General features: G+C 36.0%; 2 protein-coding genes across 3 annotated transcripts; one reads left to right on the top strand and one right to left on the bottom strand.

Annotated features, from left to right (window-relative positions):
- Nucleotides 1-212: 212 nt before the first annotated feature.
- LOC109535428 (RNA exonuclease 5) lies at nucleotides 213-4,551 on the top strand. Of its 2 annotated transcripts, XM_048664499.1 has the most exons (9): nucleotides 213-513; nucleotides 1,571-1,818; nucleotides 1,878-1,974; nucleotides 2,033-2,178; nucleotides 2,237-2,436; nucleotides 2,534-2,693; nucleotides 2,750-2,925; nucleotides 2,989-3,259; nucleotides 3,874-4,551. In XM_048664499.1, exons 2-9 carry the CDS (start codon nucleotides 1,592-1,594, stop codon nucleotides 4,499-4,501), a joined length of 1,905 nt encoding a protein of 634 aa, XP_048520456.1. In that variant the 5' UTR covers nucleotides 213-513; nucleotides 1,571-1,591; the 3' UTR covers nucleotides 4,502-4,551. The 2 variants fall into 2 exon arrangements, with proteins under 2 accessions (XP_048520456.1, XP_048520464.1); XM_048664507.1 differs by lacking the exon at nucleotides 1,571-1,818 and having other exon boundaries at nucleotides 220-513.
- LOC109535429 (fructose-1,6-bisphosphatase 1) lies at nucleotides 4,473-13,589 on the bottom strand. The gene is made up of 5 exons (XM_048664510.1): nucleotides 13,301-13,589; nucleotides 7,875-8,019; nucleotides 7,513-7,814; nucleotides 4,841-5,045; nucleotides 4,473-4,788 (listed from the first exon to the last, which is right to left on the bottom strand). The coding sequence occupies exons 1-5, from the start codon at nucleotides 13,468-13,470 to the stop codon at nucleotides 4,600-4,602; spliced, it is 1,011 nt and encodes a 336-aa protein (XP_048520467.1). The 5' UTR covers nucleotides 13,471-13,589; the 3' UTR covers nucleotides 4,473-4,599.
- Nucleotides 13,590-13,850: the final 261 nt, after the last annotated feature.

The following is a 13,850-nucleotide window of genomic DNA, read 5'->3' as shown; positions in this document are numbered from 1 at the left end:
ATTTTTTTTTTTTAAATTAATTTGATGCATATATATTGAAAATTGACTTATATTTATATCAATTCTATATTATTTGATTTTTTCCTTTAGTTAATGTTCAATTTTTGGGAGCATTTTGCTTATATGCGTTAATAATAATAATAGGAACACGCCTAAAAGGGCTTCGATTCAATCAACCTGGCAACGTCCTTACACTGATTACCCATTTGAAATCGAAGGAAGTTGACTTTTTACCTAACCTAGGTTTCAAATTTCTCGAGCAATGCAGATGTTTTCATACCAGAGCCTTCATACTGCATATTTTAAATTTTGAAAGCCTTTAGTGTTGTTTGTTCTGTGTAAAATTGAGCGACAAAATCTAGTGGGAACCCGTCAAACAGTTAACCTCAGCAACAAGTTGCCACAAACATTTCAAAATACAGGTCATTATTTTACGAGGAACATCGACAAATCTATTTAATGTGACTGCAACTTTATCCTCTTCATACCTTTATGATAACGGTCAAACACCTGGTAAGTGTCCCCATGCATTTAGCCAATTAATTTTACGGGTTTGCACCATATTTGGTCACTTGCATTCTTCCATGTTATTCTCAGTTGTTCTTGCTAAGATTAGGCCAGATTTAGTTTGGGTAAAGGCTTTCTATGTTGCAATAGTTTTTTCGTAACCTCAGCTCATCTACTTGCACTGTTTGCATCGACCAATAGTTGGTTCTCCGAGTGAACCATCTCTGAAGATGCAAGCGACTCGTGCTTGAGAAACGTCAAGAAGAAATTCTTTTCCACGACTGTTTCGACATAATATCCTGAAAAGGTCACCGCGAAAGCCGGGGGGAGCGAACACTCTTCAGTTTATTAACTTGCAAAGAAAGTATCAATGAAAAGTAAAGGTAAATTAGCCGCAGAATTCCGCAACAAAATTCGAATAAACCAGTTAACACACAATGAGGCTGATTAAATTGTACAAATAATCAGTTACTTAGAGACGACCATGCACATTATAGGAGAAGATAAAATGGGGGCGAGGCGTGAGCAGGCAAGTCAACCATTACAAGAAAAATTAATACTTAAAATCTCCTGGAGAACACGTATGCAACAAACAGATCCTAGAATGAATGACTAAATATATGGAGCTCGAATATATCTTGAAAAAACGCAATTTGAATTCCTCGGTCATACAATTAGGCACAACAAATATCGGCCTCTAAGAGGAAGAACGTATCCAAAAGCCCTGCAGTTAGTTTTTTTTTCTTGGGAATAACATTGTTTGCAAGTTGATCATAATGTGAAGTAAACGTGAATGTGTAATCGTCTATTTATTAAAACCGCTTGTTACTTACTAATCCGGTAATAATAGAGGATTTATTGGCTTTGCTTTTGCTTACAGTTAATTACTTTTTAAGTTTTAGTACGCTGTGTTCTAATACATTAACTAGTAACTATATCTAAGAGTATTAAAGCAGCATCCAAATCAAATCACATTCATTAACTCCTAACGCCGTAGCTTCAGGCATATGATTTGAAAATAAAAGTCAGTAATGTTCGGTTTTCTCTTCGTTTGTATTTTTAGTAGTCGGTTGATCGCAATAAAATGACAGGCCCATTAGAAACCAGCCCAAAAAAACGCCATAGAATTGAGAATAAAAAGAAAAAAATGGCTGCATTATTAGATATAGTTAAACTGAATGAAACTGACAGGCTTAAAGTGAAGAATAGCAAGTCTGTGGAGGTTCATCCTCAAAGAACTGAGCAAATCAATGGAGATGGCCCCGATTGCAATGGTCAGAGCCCTAACAAGAAATTAAAAACAGACGTAACGTAAGCAAATGCAAGCGCCTGAGGTTAAACTGGGTGGTTAATTGTGATGATTTTTTCAGCGTCGCATTTGGCCCTTCGGGGAGGCCTTTACTGGAAGGTGATGAATTATTACAGCTTAAAAAGATGCTGCAGGAGAAAACAAAGAAGATCCGACAAGTATGTGCATTTAAAGTTGAGTAAAAGTTTCAGGATTTTTTAAAATTAATTATTCTAGATGCCAAAATTTCGGTTGCGAGATATGGGAGAAAATGCCAGTTTGCAAATACCACTAGAGAGTAGATGCCCCCTTTTTTTGTCAGACATTCAGCATCTTCTAATGTATTCACAAATCGGTGTTCATTCCCCATATTGTCCGACAAGGTAGGCGGGACTTCTGCCCAAATATTTGCCCAGCCAGGGCTTATTTCCTCACTTTCAGATGGTGCCACTTAGAAAAGTACAATCATCTAACCAACGTGACTCTGCTAATCGTTGAAAACATGTCTGTCTATAATTACGAGGCATTCGAGAGCTACTTTCCCTTCACCAGCGCAAACTTCGAACACAAACTAGAGATGATTTCGCCTTATGCCTTCAACAGTAATATTATTAAAGAGTTGTCCATGGTGCCGTTATCTAGTAAGTCGCAACTTTTTGAAGAAGCTCTAGGATCAAGAATCTTTCAGCTTTAACACATTTGCTTATAGTTAACTAAGTAAATAAATTATTTCTGCAGTGACTCAAATGCGCAAATTGATTACCGAATATGGAACGCTTGAAGAGGCTGCGAAGCACTGCAGCGAAGTATTCGATACCGTAAATAATTTATTTCCAATCGATGGTGATTTTGATGACGAAGATACGCCCGTTCTGTCTAAAAAGGATAAATATTCACGGTTTGTTCTTTTGAAAATTCCTTGAAGGTGTAAGTGTGAAATTATTGTATCTTCAGAACCCAATTACTACTCTCCGGATGGCAAATGATTGAAGAAAACTTCCCGCTGCCAATCAAAGGGCTAGTGGAACGCAAATACTCTGATTACACGCTAACGAAAGATCGATATAGAAATGTATCAGCTCGTAGTCCTCTGATTGCTATCGATTGTGAAATGTGCAGAACAGACACAGGTAAAGACCGGCTTTGAACCTATGCGTCTGTGTTTAGGCTAACTTTTGTTTTTATCCTTGTAGGCGACCTAGAATTAACAAGAATTTCAGCTGTGAATGAGCAGCATGAGGTTATTTACGACACATTAGTTAAGCCCAAAAACAAGATCGTCGATTATTTAACGCGCTTTTCCGGAATTAATGCGAAAATGATGAAAACCGTCCGCACCGACCTTCAAGAAGTCCAGAATAAGTTACGGAAACTGCTGCCCGAAGATGCGATTTTAATTGGCCAGTCTTTGTCCAATGATTTGCATGCATTGAAGATGATGCATCCATATGTAATAGACACTAGGTAAGAAATGAGTGAGTCAAATCGAACCGAAATGGTTTCCACGAAAACCTTCAAAGTTTGAATAAAACCGAAAAGGTTTTATGCCTTTTAGTCATAAAATTGATTTATTTAAATAATTAGTCATAAAGAGCATTTCGATAGAGCGTTTCAGGAACTGTATTTTCAACGAGGGGATTTACTCAAAATTTGTAATCCTTGACAAGTTGCACAAAAAACGCAAAAAGCAACGAAAATAAAAAAATTTGGGGTCGGATCTGCGAAAAATCGTTGATTCGTCAGAAGGATCATTTCGAAAGATCGTTTCACGGGCTGTTTTTCCATTATGAGGTTTTACTCAAAATTTCTACCCTCTAAAAGCCTCGAAAAAGCCAAAAGAAACTGAAAATCGGAACATTTCGATTCAAATCTGCAAAACAGCTAAACATTATTGAATGGTCATGTTATAGAGGGTTTATGAAAATTGGAACGTTTTAAATCATACCTGCGAGCTTAAGGATCATTTTCATAGAGCGTTTCGAAAACCGGGTTTAAACACATAGTTTAATCTGCGATTTACGCCCGAAAATCCAATCGAAAGAACTACCTAAAAAGGCCATTTTACAATTTCTTTGTAGTGTTATATACAATTTGACTGGAGATCGGGCACGCAAAACCAAACTACAGATCCTTGCCAGTCAATTTTTGGATGAGAAAATCCAAGCTGGAAATCATGGACATTGTAGTTCGGAAGACAGTCTGGCCTGCATGAAACTAGTGCAGCTGAAGCTGCGAAAAAACCGTTATTATGGGGACGCTGTGATGAATTCGATCTACGTGAAGAAACGATCCTATCCAGACATGGGAGATGCTAACTATGCCATCAGCATGTTCAAACAATGTGTAAAAAACGGCAATACCGTCAATATAGTCGCTGTGGCTGATTTGGTTGACCAGTACAAAGTCTGTATCGATAAAGACAATAAAAACATCCCGGAAATCAAATGCGTGAAAGTGGAATCCAATAAGAACGTGATTAAGCATTTATGCAAGACAATGAACAACAGTAACTTGAATCTGGGACACATTCGAATAGCCAGTGAGCATGCGAGCAGTGAGAAAACATTCAAAACAGTGGACAAATGGATTAAGGAGCTGCACAAGTCAGCGGAGCACCCGGCACTTCTGGCTGTTATGTTAAGCGGGTGTCAAGAGGGTGGCAATGGGACTTGTTTCCTTCATTTGAAAAAACAATTTATTTCGTAACTAATAAACAAACATCCTGCGATTTGACACTCAGATGTATATTTTCTGTATTCTGTGTTTTTTATTTATTTATCAGGCCTGGTTTAGCCATTTTCCAGTCATCCTTCATGCTTCTTAACAATGTCCAAAGCTTCCTGAACATCATCCTTCGAGCCCAGAAAAATAGGGCTTCGTTGATGGAGGCTACTGGGCTGTACATCTAGAATTGAAATTTTTCCAGTGGACGCTAGTCCGCCTGCAGTCTCCACTATGTGAGCCATGGGAATGCATTCGTAGAGAAGGCGAAGCTGCAAGGCAAATTTTTAGAAAATTGCATTTTTTTTGGTTTGGTGTTGCTACTTTTCCATTGGGAGACGATTTCGTGGCAGGGTAAATGAAAATTCCTCCATATTTGATGGTTCGGTGCACATCGGCCACCATTGATCCCACGTATCGGGCATTGTAAGGTTTGCCCTTGGCTGGGTCTTTTTTGCTTTCGATGTACTCTTTAACGGCCGGGTCCCATTCGTGCGTGTATCCCTCATTAATTGCGTAAATTTTTCCCCTAAAAATACCAGTTTTTTTCATGCACAGTTATTAGCTTTATTCGAGGTAATAGATCAAGACAGGTACAGCATCAATGAGGGCTGCAACTAATGCAAACCATCACATGAATCACTAGGAGGTTTCCAAATTTGCCCAGAATATTTCAAAGGTTTTCCGCACAATTGCGCCTGTATTTTCAGTAAGTGGAGAAATTCCGGGTTTTTGCATAAATGCATTTGAAAGCCGAAAGTCTTCGCTTTCTCCCACTTTTTGCAAATTAAAGATCCAAGGAAAATTGAGCGCGTGTTCTTCTAAGGAGTGTTTTAAACGTTTGCAACTCGAGGTTTTCTTGATCCATTTGCGCTCTTAGCTTTACTGCTTTGTTTCACTGTGCTAAATAAATCTTAGATGTTTTGAGTTTCAACGACTTCGACGAAGTCGATGAAACGTTGAAAAGATCTTAATTTCCCATTTCTTGCCGATTTAAAATCGATGAAAAATAGTGCGCGTTTTGGACCAAAGAACGGTGGTTAGTGGTTCAAATTACAACATTTTTCGCGTAAACGCCGACAGAAATTGGGGGATTTAAAATTTATGAACAATTGTTCACGTTCTGGACTGAAGTGTTTGGTGTTACAAATTCGAAAATTTTCCACATAAATGTGTCTGCAGCTTAAGCATCAAAGAAGTTTCCTGGGTATCTAAAAATGCAACTAAAAGTAGAGTATTTCCTTTTTCTGGTCAGATTTACAATCGAGGAAAAATTGTGCACGTTCCGGACCAGAGAACATTTGGTGTTAAAAATTCGAAGATTTTCCGCTTAAAAGCGACTGCAGCTTCTTTATTTTCCAAAAAAATGTTGGCTTTTTAAACATGCGTTCAAAAGCAAAGTCTTAACTTTCTTCTATTTTTTGCGGTAGCGATTCAGGATCGGTTCAGAACCGATCCTTCATTCCTTCGTTCCGCGAACGCTTTTAGAACCTGCTTTTGGTAGTACCAACCATAGAGAAAGTAAAATAATAATAAAAAAAATATTTTACTTTCTCTATGGTACCAACCGGATTTTAGTTACTTTGTGCCACGCAGTAATTTCCCTAAACTGAAATGCAATAAAGTGGAAAGACGGACGGACTGTGTTTTTTATGATCATGCATGACCGTGGTTTCTCTGCGAAAGTGGCAGTTTTTGATGATTTTGAATAAAAAATAATTATTTGGCGTTTTGATCAAAATTTGTTAATTAAATGCGATTTAAACATAAAAAACTTAATAATTAACAAATTATAACTTTTCTGTGGCATAGTCACTGATCAAATCCTCAAAATCAATCGATCGAAGTAAATCACCTTCAATGCTTCACCTTAAGCTTAACTAATAGAGCGAAAGTTGAAAAGGGCAAAGTAAAAAATTAGTACTTAGTTTTAGACGAAAGTCTAGTTTTAGTTTCTTTAAAAGACGACAGCGTTTCGACTTTGTCAGGTCGCGAGTGAAATGTGTGAGGAGGAGGAAGTAGCAGTTTTAGATTAATTCGAATAAGAAAAAAATAAGTTTGTTTATGTCTAAATTTCATTTAATTAACTAATTTTAATCAGAACGCCATTGAAAAAATGGGCTCCGAATTGCCAACATATATACAGGGTGGTTTCTTAGTGCGAGAGAGTCCATTATTTCCGTTGGTGTCGAACATTCGAAAAATAGTTTCATATAAAAATTGTTGATGCACAAAGTGCGCATATTTTTAAAATATCTTATATGATACAGTGTTTCAGAAAAGCCAGGCAAGATCAAAGTGCATTTTTTTATATAGAACTACTCATTTTTCATTAGCTCATAAAATGCAGCTTGAAACGTTGCATATCCACCGTAAATTGTTTTTTTATTACATGAGACGTTGGCAGATTATCGCCATTTTAGTAAAATTTTGCTTAAAAACATGGTATCTAAAAATTAATTGTAGAAGCAAAAAAAAAACAGTTAAAGAAACAAAAAAATACGTCTTTCCAATCACCACAGATCCGTTAAGAATTCTATTGAACCAAAATATCAATACATTGTACAGGGTGTTAACAATGTGGACTTCAATCTAAAACTTTTTAACGCAATATAACTTGTTTTTCAAACGGAAGTACCTGTATATTAATACGTCATTAGATAGACAATTTACAAAGTTACAAAATTGCATTTACACTTTAAGCTGTGAAATCAACCGTTTTCAAATTATAAATTATTTTGCTTAAAAATTTCAAAAAGTTGGTACATTTTGAAAGGCTGCTATGGAATTCATTAAATAAGTGTCAACTATGAAGCCATAAATTTGAATTAGACAAAGGAATGCGATGCTGGTGCACCCATTGTACCACCAGCCGACCAAGAGTCGCCCGGAAACAAGTCTCTCCTATCTAGTCAACGTCGTTTGTGGTTAGTTTTCAAGTTATGCCCTTCAACACCTCGAATACCACTTTGACTATCTTAGTCTTATCAGCTCACCTGCTGGGAATCCTCATATCACGATCAGTAAGAAGAAATTCCCCAAAACTGGGATCGAGCATGAATCCGTTCACGCTATTACCCAGCGACAGAACCATCATGGTAGCGCTCCCATACAGCGCATACCCGGCAGCTACTACTTTAGTCCCAGGCTGGAGAGCGTCTTTTAAGCTCGGAATGCTGTTGTCTTCCTTTTTCATAATGGCGAAAATTGAGCCGATTGATATTAGACAGTCGATGTTGGATGATCCATCCAGAGGGTCGAAAGCCACGATGTACTTTCCGCGCTGTTCGGTTTCCACCTGCAATTTTCCAAGAATAAAATTAGGTTTAAGATTGATGAGTTGGCGAAATGTTTGCACCTCGATAACGGTTTCGTTTTCTTCGGAAATGAGTAAAGCCACCGTGAAGGAGGCTCTCAGCATATTGATGAAAAGCTCATTCGCCAGCACGTCGAGCTTCTTCACTTCTTCGCCCTGTACATTTGTTTCGCCAGCGATTCCAAATCTAGAAATTGTCGGCAACATTGAAAGGTTTCTATTAGGTAATCGCGAGCGTAAAAAGTACCTTATCACTAATGCGTAGAATTTAAGTAAACATTAGGTAGTAGGTGCTAGAAATATCGGAATAATGTCTAGAGTATCTACTTAAGAGTTAAAGCAAATTAGAAGCGTAGCTGGATTGATTTTAATCGCAAAATGATGCTAGATACAAGGTGATTCCACCAGCAAAGACAAATATTTAATTTAAAGACCGGTCCACAAACGCTTTGTTTAGGGTGTCGGTTCTCTTTCATATGAACATTTTATCCTGTTTCGCGTCGAAGAATACCTATATTTTGGGGCTACTCTGTGTACATATAGTGTATAAAATTATCGAATGTTTTTCTGAAATTGTTTCAAATACAACTGCGGAAACGCTCGTGTATTCCGGCCTTTTCTTAGGCTTTCAGTTGGACGGTTTCTTCATTCCCTAGAGATACTCGCTGTTGTTCCTTGCGTGATTTAAATATTGTTATTTAGCCAATATGGTAATTTTCCTCATTGTGTGATTGCAAATGTTATTTATTTTTTGCTTAGGAATTACTATTTCCAATATTTGCGCAATATGTGTATAAAGGATGTTTTAACTATGATATTTGGCCGTTTTTTACAAATTAATCGACAGCAGTTAGAGCCACGGTAAAGATGGAGAATAGGATTTTTTCCTATTAAGCAAGTAATCCTAATACATAGAGTGTTAAAAGGGGCTTAACGTCCTAATAAATACTCTGTATGTTTTTCCCTAGTAATCTGACAGCAAAAACTAATAAAAAACCCTAAACTTTTCAGTTCATAGATTTGGGTAATTATCCTTTTTATCGTCAAGTTCAGCTTTCGTCAGTAAATAGACGAAATGTTCATTTTTAATGCGATCAAATGTCTTAGCAAAATCTACGATCATTTTTTATTAATCTTCTATTTGAGCTACAGTGCGGCATCCAAATTTGTAGCACCTCAAATACTGATGGTTCTTATGTTTCTGATGTTAAATGTCCATTTTGTTCGTTTTTTTTTTGCCCTTATGGATGAAAATTTTTCGCTCTTTCGGCTCACGTTACGGCAATCATATTTCGTATGACTCGATTTTTATAGGTCCTCCTACAAATTCTCCTTTCTTCGCTTTCATTGTTTTCTTTTCTACTCAGATTGTATGTTTTTTATATTTGATTTGGCCTCCACTACTATCTCTTCCTGTTTTCTTATTTAGGTGCTTTATGCATATTTTTCGAATAGTTTGGTTCAGTTGATTCCATTTAACCCAGCAATCGTCTTTAGCTTTATTTGTTTCTGTTTAGTTTCAGGAATTTATTGCCGACTCGTGTCTAGTACTAGAACGTTTTCTTCATTTTTCTATGCCTTCGTTCTTCATTGTTTCCCTTCTGAATCAGTTTGTGTGTGTTATTTTTAATTCGTGGAATGTTTTTCTTTTTCTCTCACCTTTTTCATATATGTTGCAGATTATATGTTGTTCTGACTTTCTCGTTCTATATTCTTTTTTAGGTGTTCTATGCAGTTGTTTTGAACGGTTTCTGTCAGTTTATTCCATTTTTCCATTCATTGCCAAAGGTTTTATTTCGTTGTGTTTAATTTCTGCAATGTATGGTTTATTTTACCATATTTTTCTACCAGATACGTTTATTCGTATTGTATTGTATTGTATTGTATTGTATTGTGTATATTTTTGTTATGGCTTCTTTCAGTTTATTACATTTTTCCATTCATCGTCAATGGTTTCATTTACTCCTGTTTAGTTTCTGTGATTTATGGTCGTCTAATATCTACTTTACCACATTTATGAACTAGATACGTAAATTTTGCATTTTTTTTCTCCTGATTTGTTTGTGTGTTTTCCATATTCGGTTCTGTTTGTCTTTGTTCCCGCTTGTCTTTTTCATTTGTTGCAAACTTTTTTCTTCTGACGTACATTCCCCTATGCGGTTATTTTGTTTTTCTATGTGTTTTGTCCATATTTTTTGGTTGCTGTCTGTATTTAGTTTATTCCATTTTTTGGTGCCATCGTCAATGCTTTTATTTATTTCAGGGATTTGTGACCGCCTAATGTCTTTTTGCCCTATTTTTCTGCCAGATACGTTTATTATTTTTTCTCTCCAGATCAATTTGTGTCTTTTGGTCCTCCGATCCATATTTACCTTTCTTTCCACGAGTCTTTTCCATTTTTCGTCTATTCCCTTAAGGTATTATTTATTCTACTATTCTATTTTTTCATTCATCGTCAATGGTTTGATTTATTTATGTTTAGTTTCTGCGATTTGCAGTCGTCTAATGTCTATTTTGTCTCATTTCCTTGCTATGTTACGATAATTTCGCTTTCATTTTTTTCTCTTCTGATCAGTGTGTCTGTTTTGTTTGACTTTAGTCAATGTTTACATTTGATTCCGAGTATCTTCCATTTGTTGCAGAAAATGCTTCATTTTTATAGGTGTTGGTCCATATGTTTTGATGGTTTCTTTCAGTTTATTCAATTTTTCCTGTCATCGTCAATTTTTTTATTTGTTTCTGTCTAGTTTCTGAGATTTGCACTCGTCTAATGTCCATTTTACCACATTTCTGTACCAGATACGTTTATTTCGCTCCCATTTTTCTCTCCTGATCGGTTGACATGTGTTCCTTGATATTCTGTTCAATGTTTACTTTTCTTTCCTCGTGTCTTTTCATTTTGTCCTATAGTTGTTTAATGTTTTATTCTCTTACGCGGTAATTTTCGTTTTCAGGATGGTTTCGATAAGTTTATTTTATTTTTGCAAGACATTGTCAGTGGTATTTTTAATTCCTGTTTAGCTTCGGGGATTCGTAGCCTTTTAGTATCTAGTTTTCCATATTTTTCCGTCAGTTGCGCCTTCATTTCTTCCGTCCTGATCTGTTTCTGTGTCCTTTGATATTCCGTAGGATGTTTACTTTTGTTTTCTCAACTCTTTTCCGTTTCCAGAAAATGGATTGTCCTTCATTACTCTCTTGTATCCTTATTTAAATTTAAAATCAATAGCAATATCAAATTTCTTTGAGTTTATTCCATTTTCCATGTTATCTACATTGGTTTTATTTACTTCGGTTTAGCTTCAGGGTTTTTCAACTGTTGTCCTCCATTACTGGACTAGACAGTTTTTTTTCGTATACAGGGTGTCCCACTGGGAACCGCCGCGATCGGTATCTGACAAACTGTAATTAGGAGAAATTTGAAAATTGGACAGTGTGCCAAGGTTATTGGGGGCAAGCGGTCTAAAATACTTTCCAAATGGCCACACTTCCGGTTATATCGGAAGTAGGTATCAACTTGCTTATTTTAAATGGAACACTCCATATATTATTACATTTTTGAATTCTACTCCAAATTCTAAATATATTTTATATACAATACCATGTAGCCAAGTCTAACCGTTTTTGAGATATTTGATATTTTATGTAAAAAATGACAGTTGCAGCCACTCGAATAATTATTCATTTTTCCTATAAGGGAATTTGTCATACTTAATTTGAGTCACATTTACTGTTGAAAAGGAGTTACTTTAATGGAATTTCGAAAACATTTTGAAAACTATTAATAGAAAGTGTTAAAAAATAAGTTTCAAAATACAGTTGAGAAAACCGCCCAAAATCAATTTTTTCAAATGGAAACTCCCTTTTTTGATAATTTTGTCATATTCAGTATTAAAAATAAGTGTACGTTTGTGTAACGATGTCTATTCCAAAAGTGTTCAGTTTTCGAAATATTGCCAATTTAATGTTTTCATATGGATATTTCGCAGCACCTTCTTTTAAATCCTGTCACTCTTAGATGCCGTGACGAAAGTGGCCATTTTTAATGCAATCAAATGCCAAAGGAATGCTGACAGCTGTCAGTTACCTTTTGAAAATAATTAATAATCATGCCCGGGTGCTTCAATTATACAAACGAAGATTATTTAAACTTATTTATTATTTATGGAGAATGTGATAAAGTTATATCAAGAACATGATAAGAATGTGACAGCTTTATCACATTCTTTATAAATAATAAATAAGTTTAAATAATCTTCGTTTGTTTAATTTAAGCACTCGGGCATGATTATTAATTATTTTCAAAAGGTAACTGAGAGCTGTCAGCATTCCCTTGGCATTTGATTGCATTAAAAATGGCCACTTTCCTCATGGCAACTAAGAGTGACAGGATTTAAAAGAAGGGGCTTCAAAATAGCCATATGAAAACATTAAATTGGCAATATTTCGAAAACTAAACACTTTTGGAATAGACACCGTTACACAAACTTACACTTATTTTTAATACTGAATATGACAAAATTATAAAAAATTGAGGTTTTCATTTGAAAAAATTGATTTTGGGCGGTTTTCTCAACTGTATTTTGAAACTTATTTTTTTAACACTTTGTATTAATAGTTTTCAAAATGTTTTCGAAATTCCATTAAGGTAACTCCTTTTCAACAAGAAATGCGACTCAAACAAAGTATGACAAATTCCCTTATAGGAAAAATTAATAATTATTCGAGTGGCTGCAACTGTCATTTTTTACATAAAATTCCAAATATCTCAAAAACCGTTATACTTAAGTATAGGCTATTATACATGAAATACATTTAGAATTTGGAGTAGAATTCAAAAATGTAATAATATATAGGGGTTCCATTTAAAATAAGCAAGTTCCGGTATAACCGGAAGTGTGGCCATCTTGAAAATATTTTAGGCGGCGTACCCCTAATGACCTCGGCACAATGCCCAATTTTCAAATTTCTGCTAATTACAGTTTGCCAGATATCGATCACGGCGGTTTCCGGTGGAACACCCTGTATAAGAGTCAGTAGTTGTATTGATGATTTTAGGATCGCTGTTTTTGAACCAGTGTTTTTGGAATGTTGTCTTTACTGTTCACAAACTGTAAAATACTGTACGTAAAGCACACAAAGAAGAGTCGGTAGCAGTTTTTTCAAAGGTTTTCAGTCGGAACTACTTCGGACTAAAATGACCATATGAATGTGTGACTTGGGTCTTGTATCTAATACAATTTTTCGAGCAAAAATGTGCTGAAGATATAAAAATAATCGGTGGAAGCTCCAGCTAATAGTCTCCACTAGGTCATCTTTCTCTACTTATATTTTTATCCCCAATTTCTGAGAGTTTTCTCAGCACATACGCCTACGATGTTTACAAATCTTTGACTTTACCGCCAGCTTAATTAGCAATAATAATAAAGCAAAACAGTGAACTTTTCAATGGAAAATCTACAGTTACTTACAGTTTTGTTATCCCCGCTCGCCTAACGGCGCTACTAATAACCTTAACTGCAGTCTGGATGGCATTGAGTAGCTGAGTGAGTTCTCCGGTAGCTGTGGGAACTTTGGACTGTTCGGCCAGGACGAAACGAGTCAATGTGACCGTGTCCGAATCAAAACCGTGCTTGCTCATCTTGAGACACTTAGACCTAATCAAAGTCAGGTACAAGCGTCCACTCGTTCACGCTGAAGTGTTGATAACAACTGAACGATTCTAAACGATTCTGTAGCCTGACAATGTAAAAATATTTGTGACCTTTGATTCTATTTTGGAATCGCCAGGTTAAAGTCACGATGCCGATAAACTACTAACTGGGCGCCCCCAAGCTATGCAGTTAAGTAAAGCGTGATCATTTCGTGTTTGTGAAAATGGGGCCGATTTTCATCCAGCAAACACTATGATATGGTTGCGGCTTTGATAGACTAGAAGCTTTTCTTGTTTGCTTATAGTTTTCATAAGCTGATAAACAACCAGCTCGTCTACGGCCTACATTATAAACGCACGGTGATCAC

Source organism: Dendroctonus ponderosae, unplaced genomic scaffold (genome assembly GCF_020466585.1).
Source record: "Dendroctonus ponderosae isolate FM_Combo_2020 unplaced genomic scaffold, Dpon_F_20191213v2 Dpon_F_20191213_1, whole genome shotgun sequence".
In the NCBI taxonomy this organism is placed as follows: domain Eukaryota; kingdom Metazoa; phylum Arthropoda; class Insecta; order Coleoptera; family Curculionidae; genus Dendroctonus; species Dendroctonus ponderosae.
This window is presented reverse-complemented; position numbering and strand designations above follow the sequence as displayed.

What these genes read in the sequence shown, in the direction of transcription:
- LOC109535428 (XM_048664499.1), top strand. Translation starts at nt 1,592, where the DNA reads ATGACAGGCCCATTAGAAACCAGCCCAAAAAAACGCCATAGAATTGAG. An exon ending in AAACAAAGAAGATCCGACAA is followed by an intron (nt 1,975 to 2,032) that starts GTATGTGCATTT and finishes TAATTATTCTAG; the next exon opens with ATGCCAAAATTTCGGTTGCG. An exon ending in CCATATGTAATAGACACTAG is followed by an intron (nt 3,260 to 3,873) that starts GTAAGAAATGAG and finishes ATTTCTTTGTAG; the next exon opens with TGTTATATACAATTTGACTG.
- LOC109535429 (XM_048664510.1), bottom strand. Translation starts at nt 13,470, where the DNA reads ATGAGCAAGCACGGTTTTGATTCGGACACGGTCACATTGACTCGTTTC. An exon ending in AAAACGAAACCGTTATCGAG is followed by an intron (nt 7,815 to 7,874) that starts GTGCAAACATTT and finishes GGAAAATTGCAG; the next exon opens with GTGGAAACCGAACAGCGCGG. An exon ending in GATATGAGGATTCCCAGCAG is followed by an intron (nt 5,046 to 7,512) that starts GTGAGCTGATAA and finishes TGGTATTTTTAG; the next exon opens with GGGAAAAATTTACGCAATTA.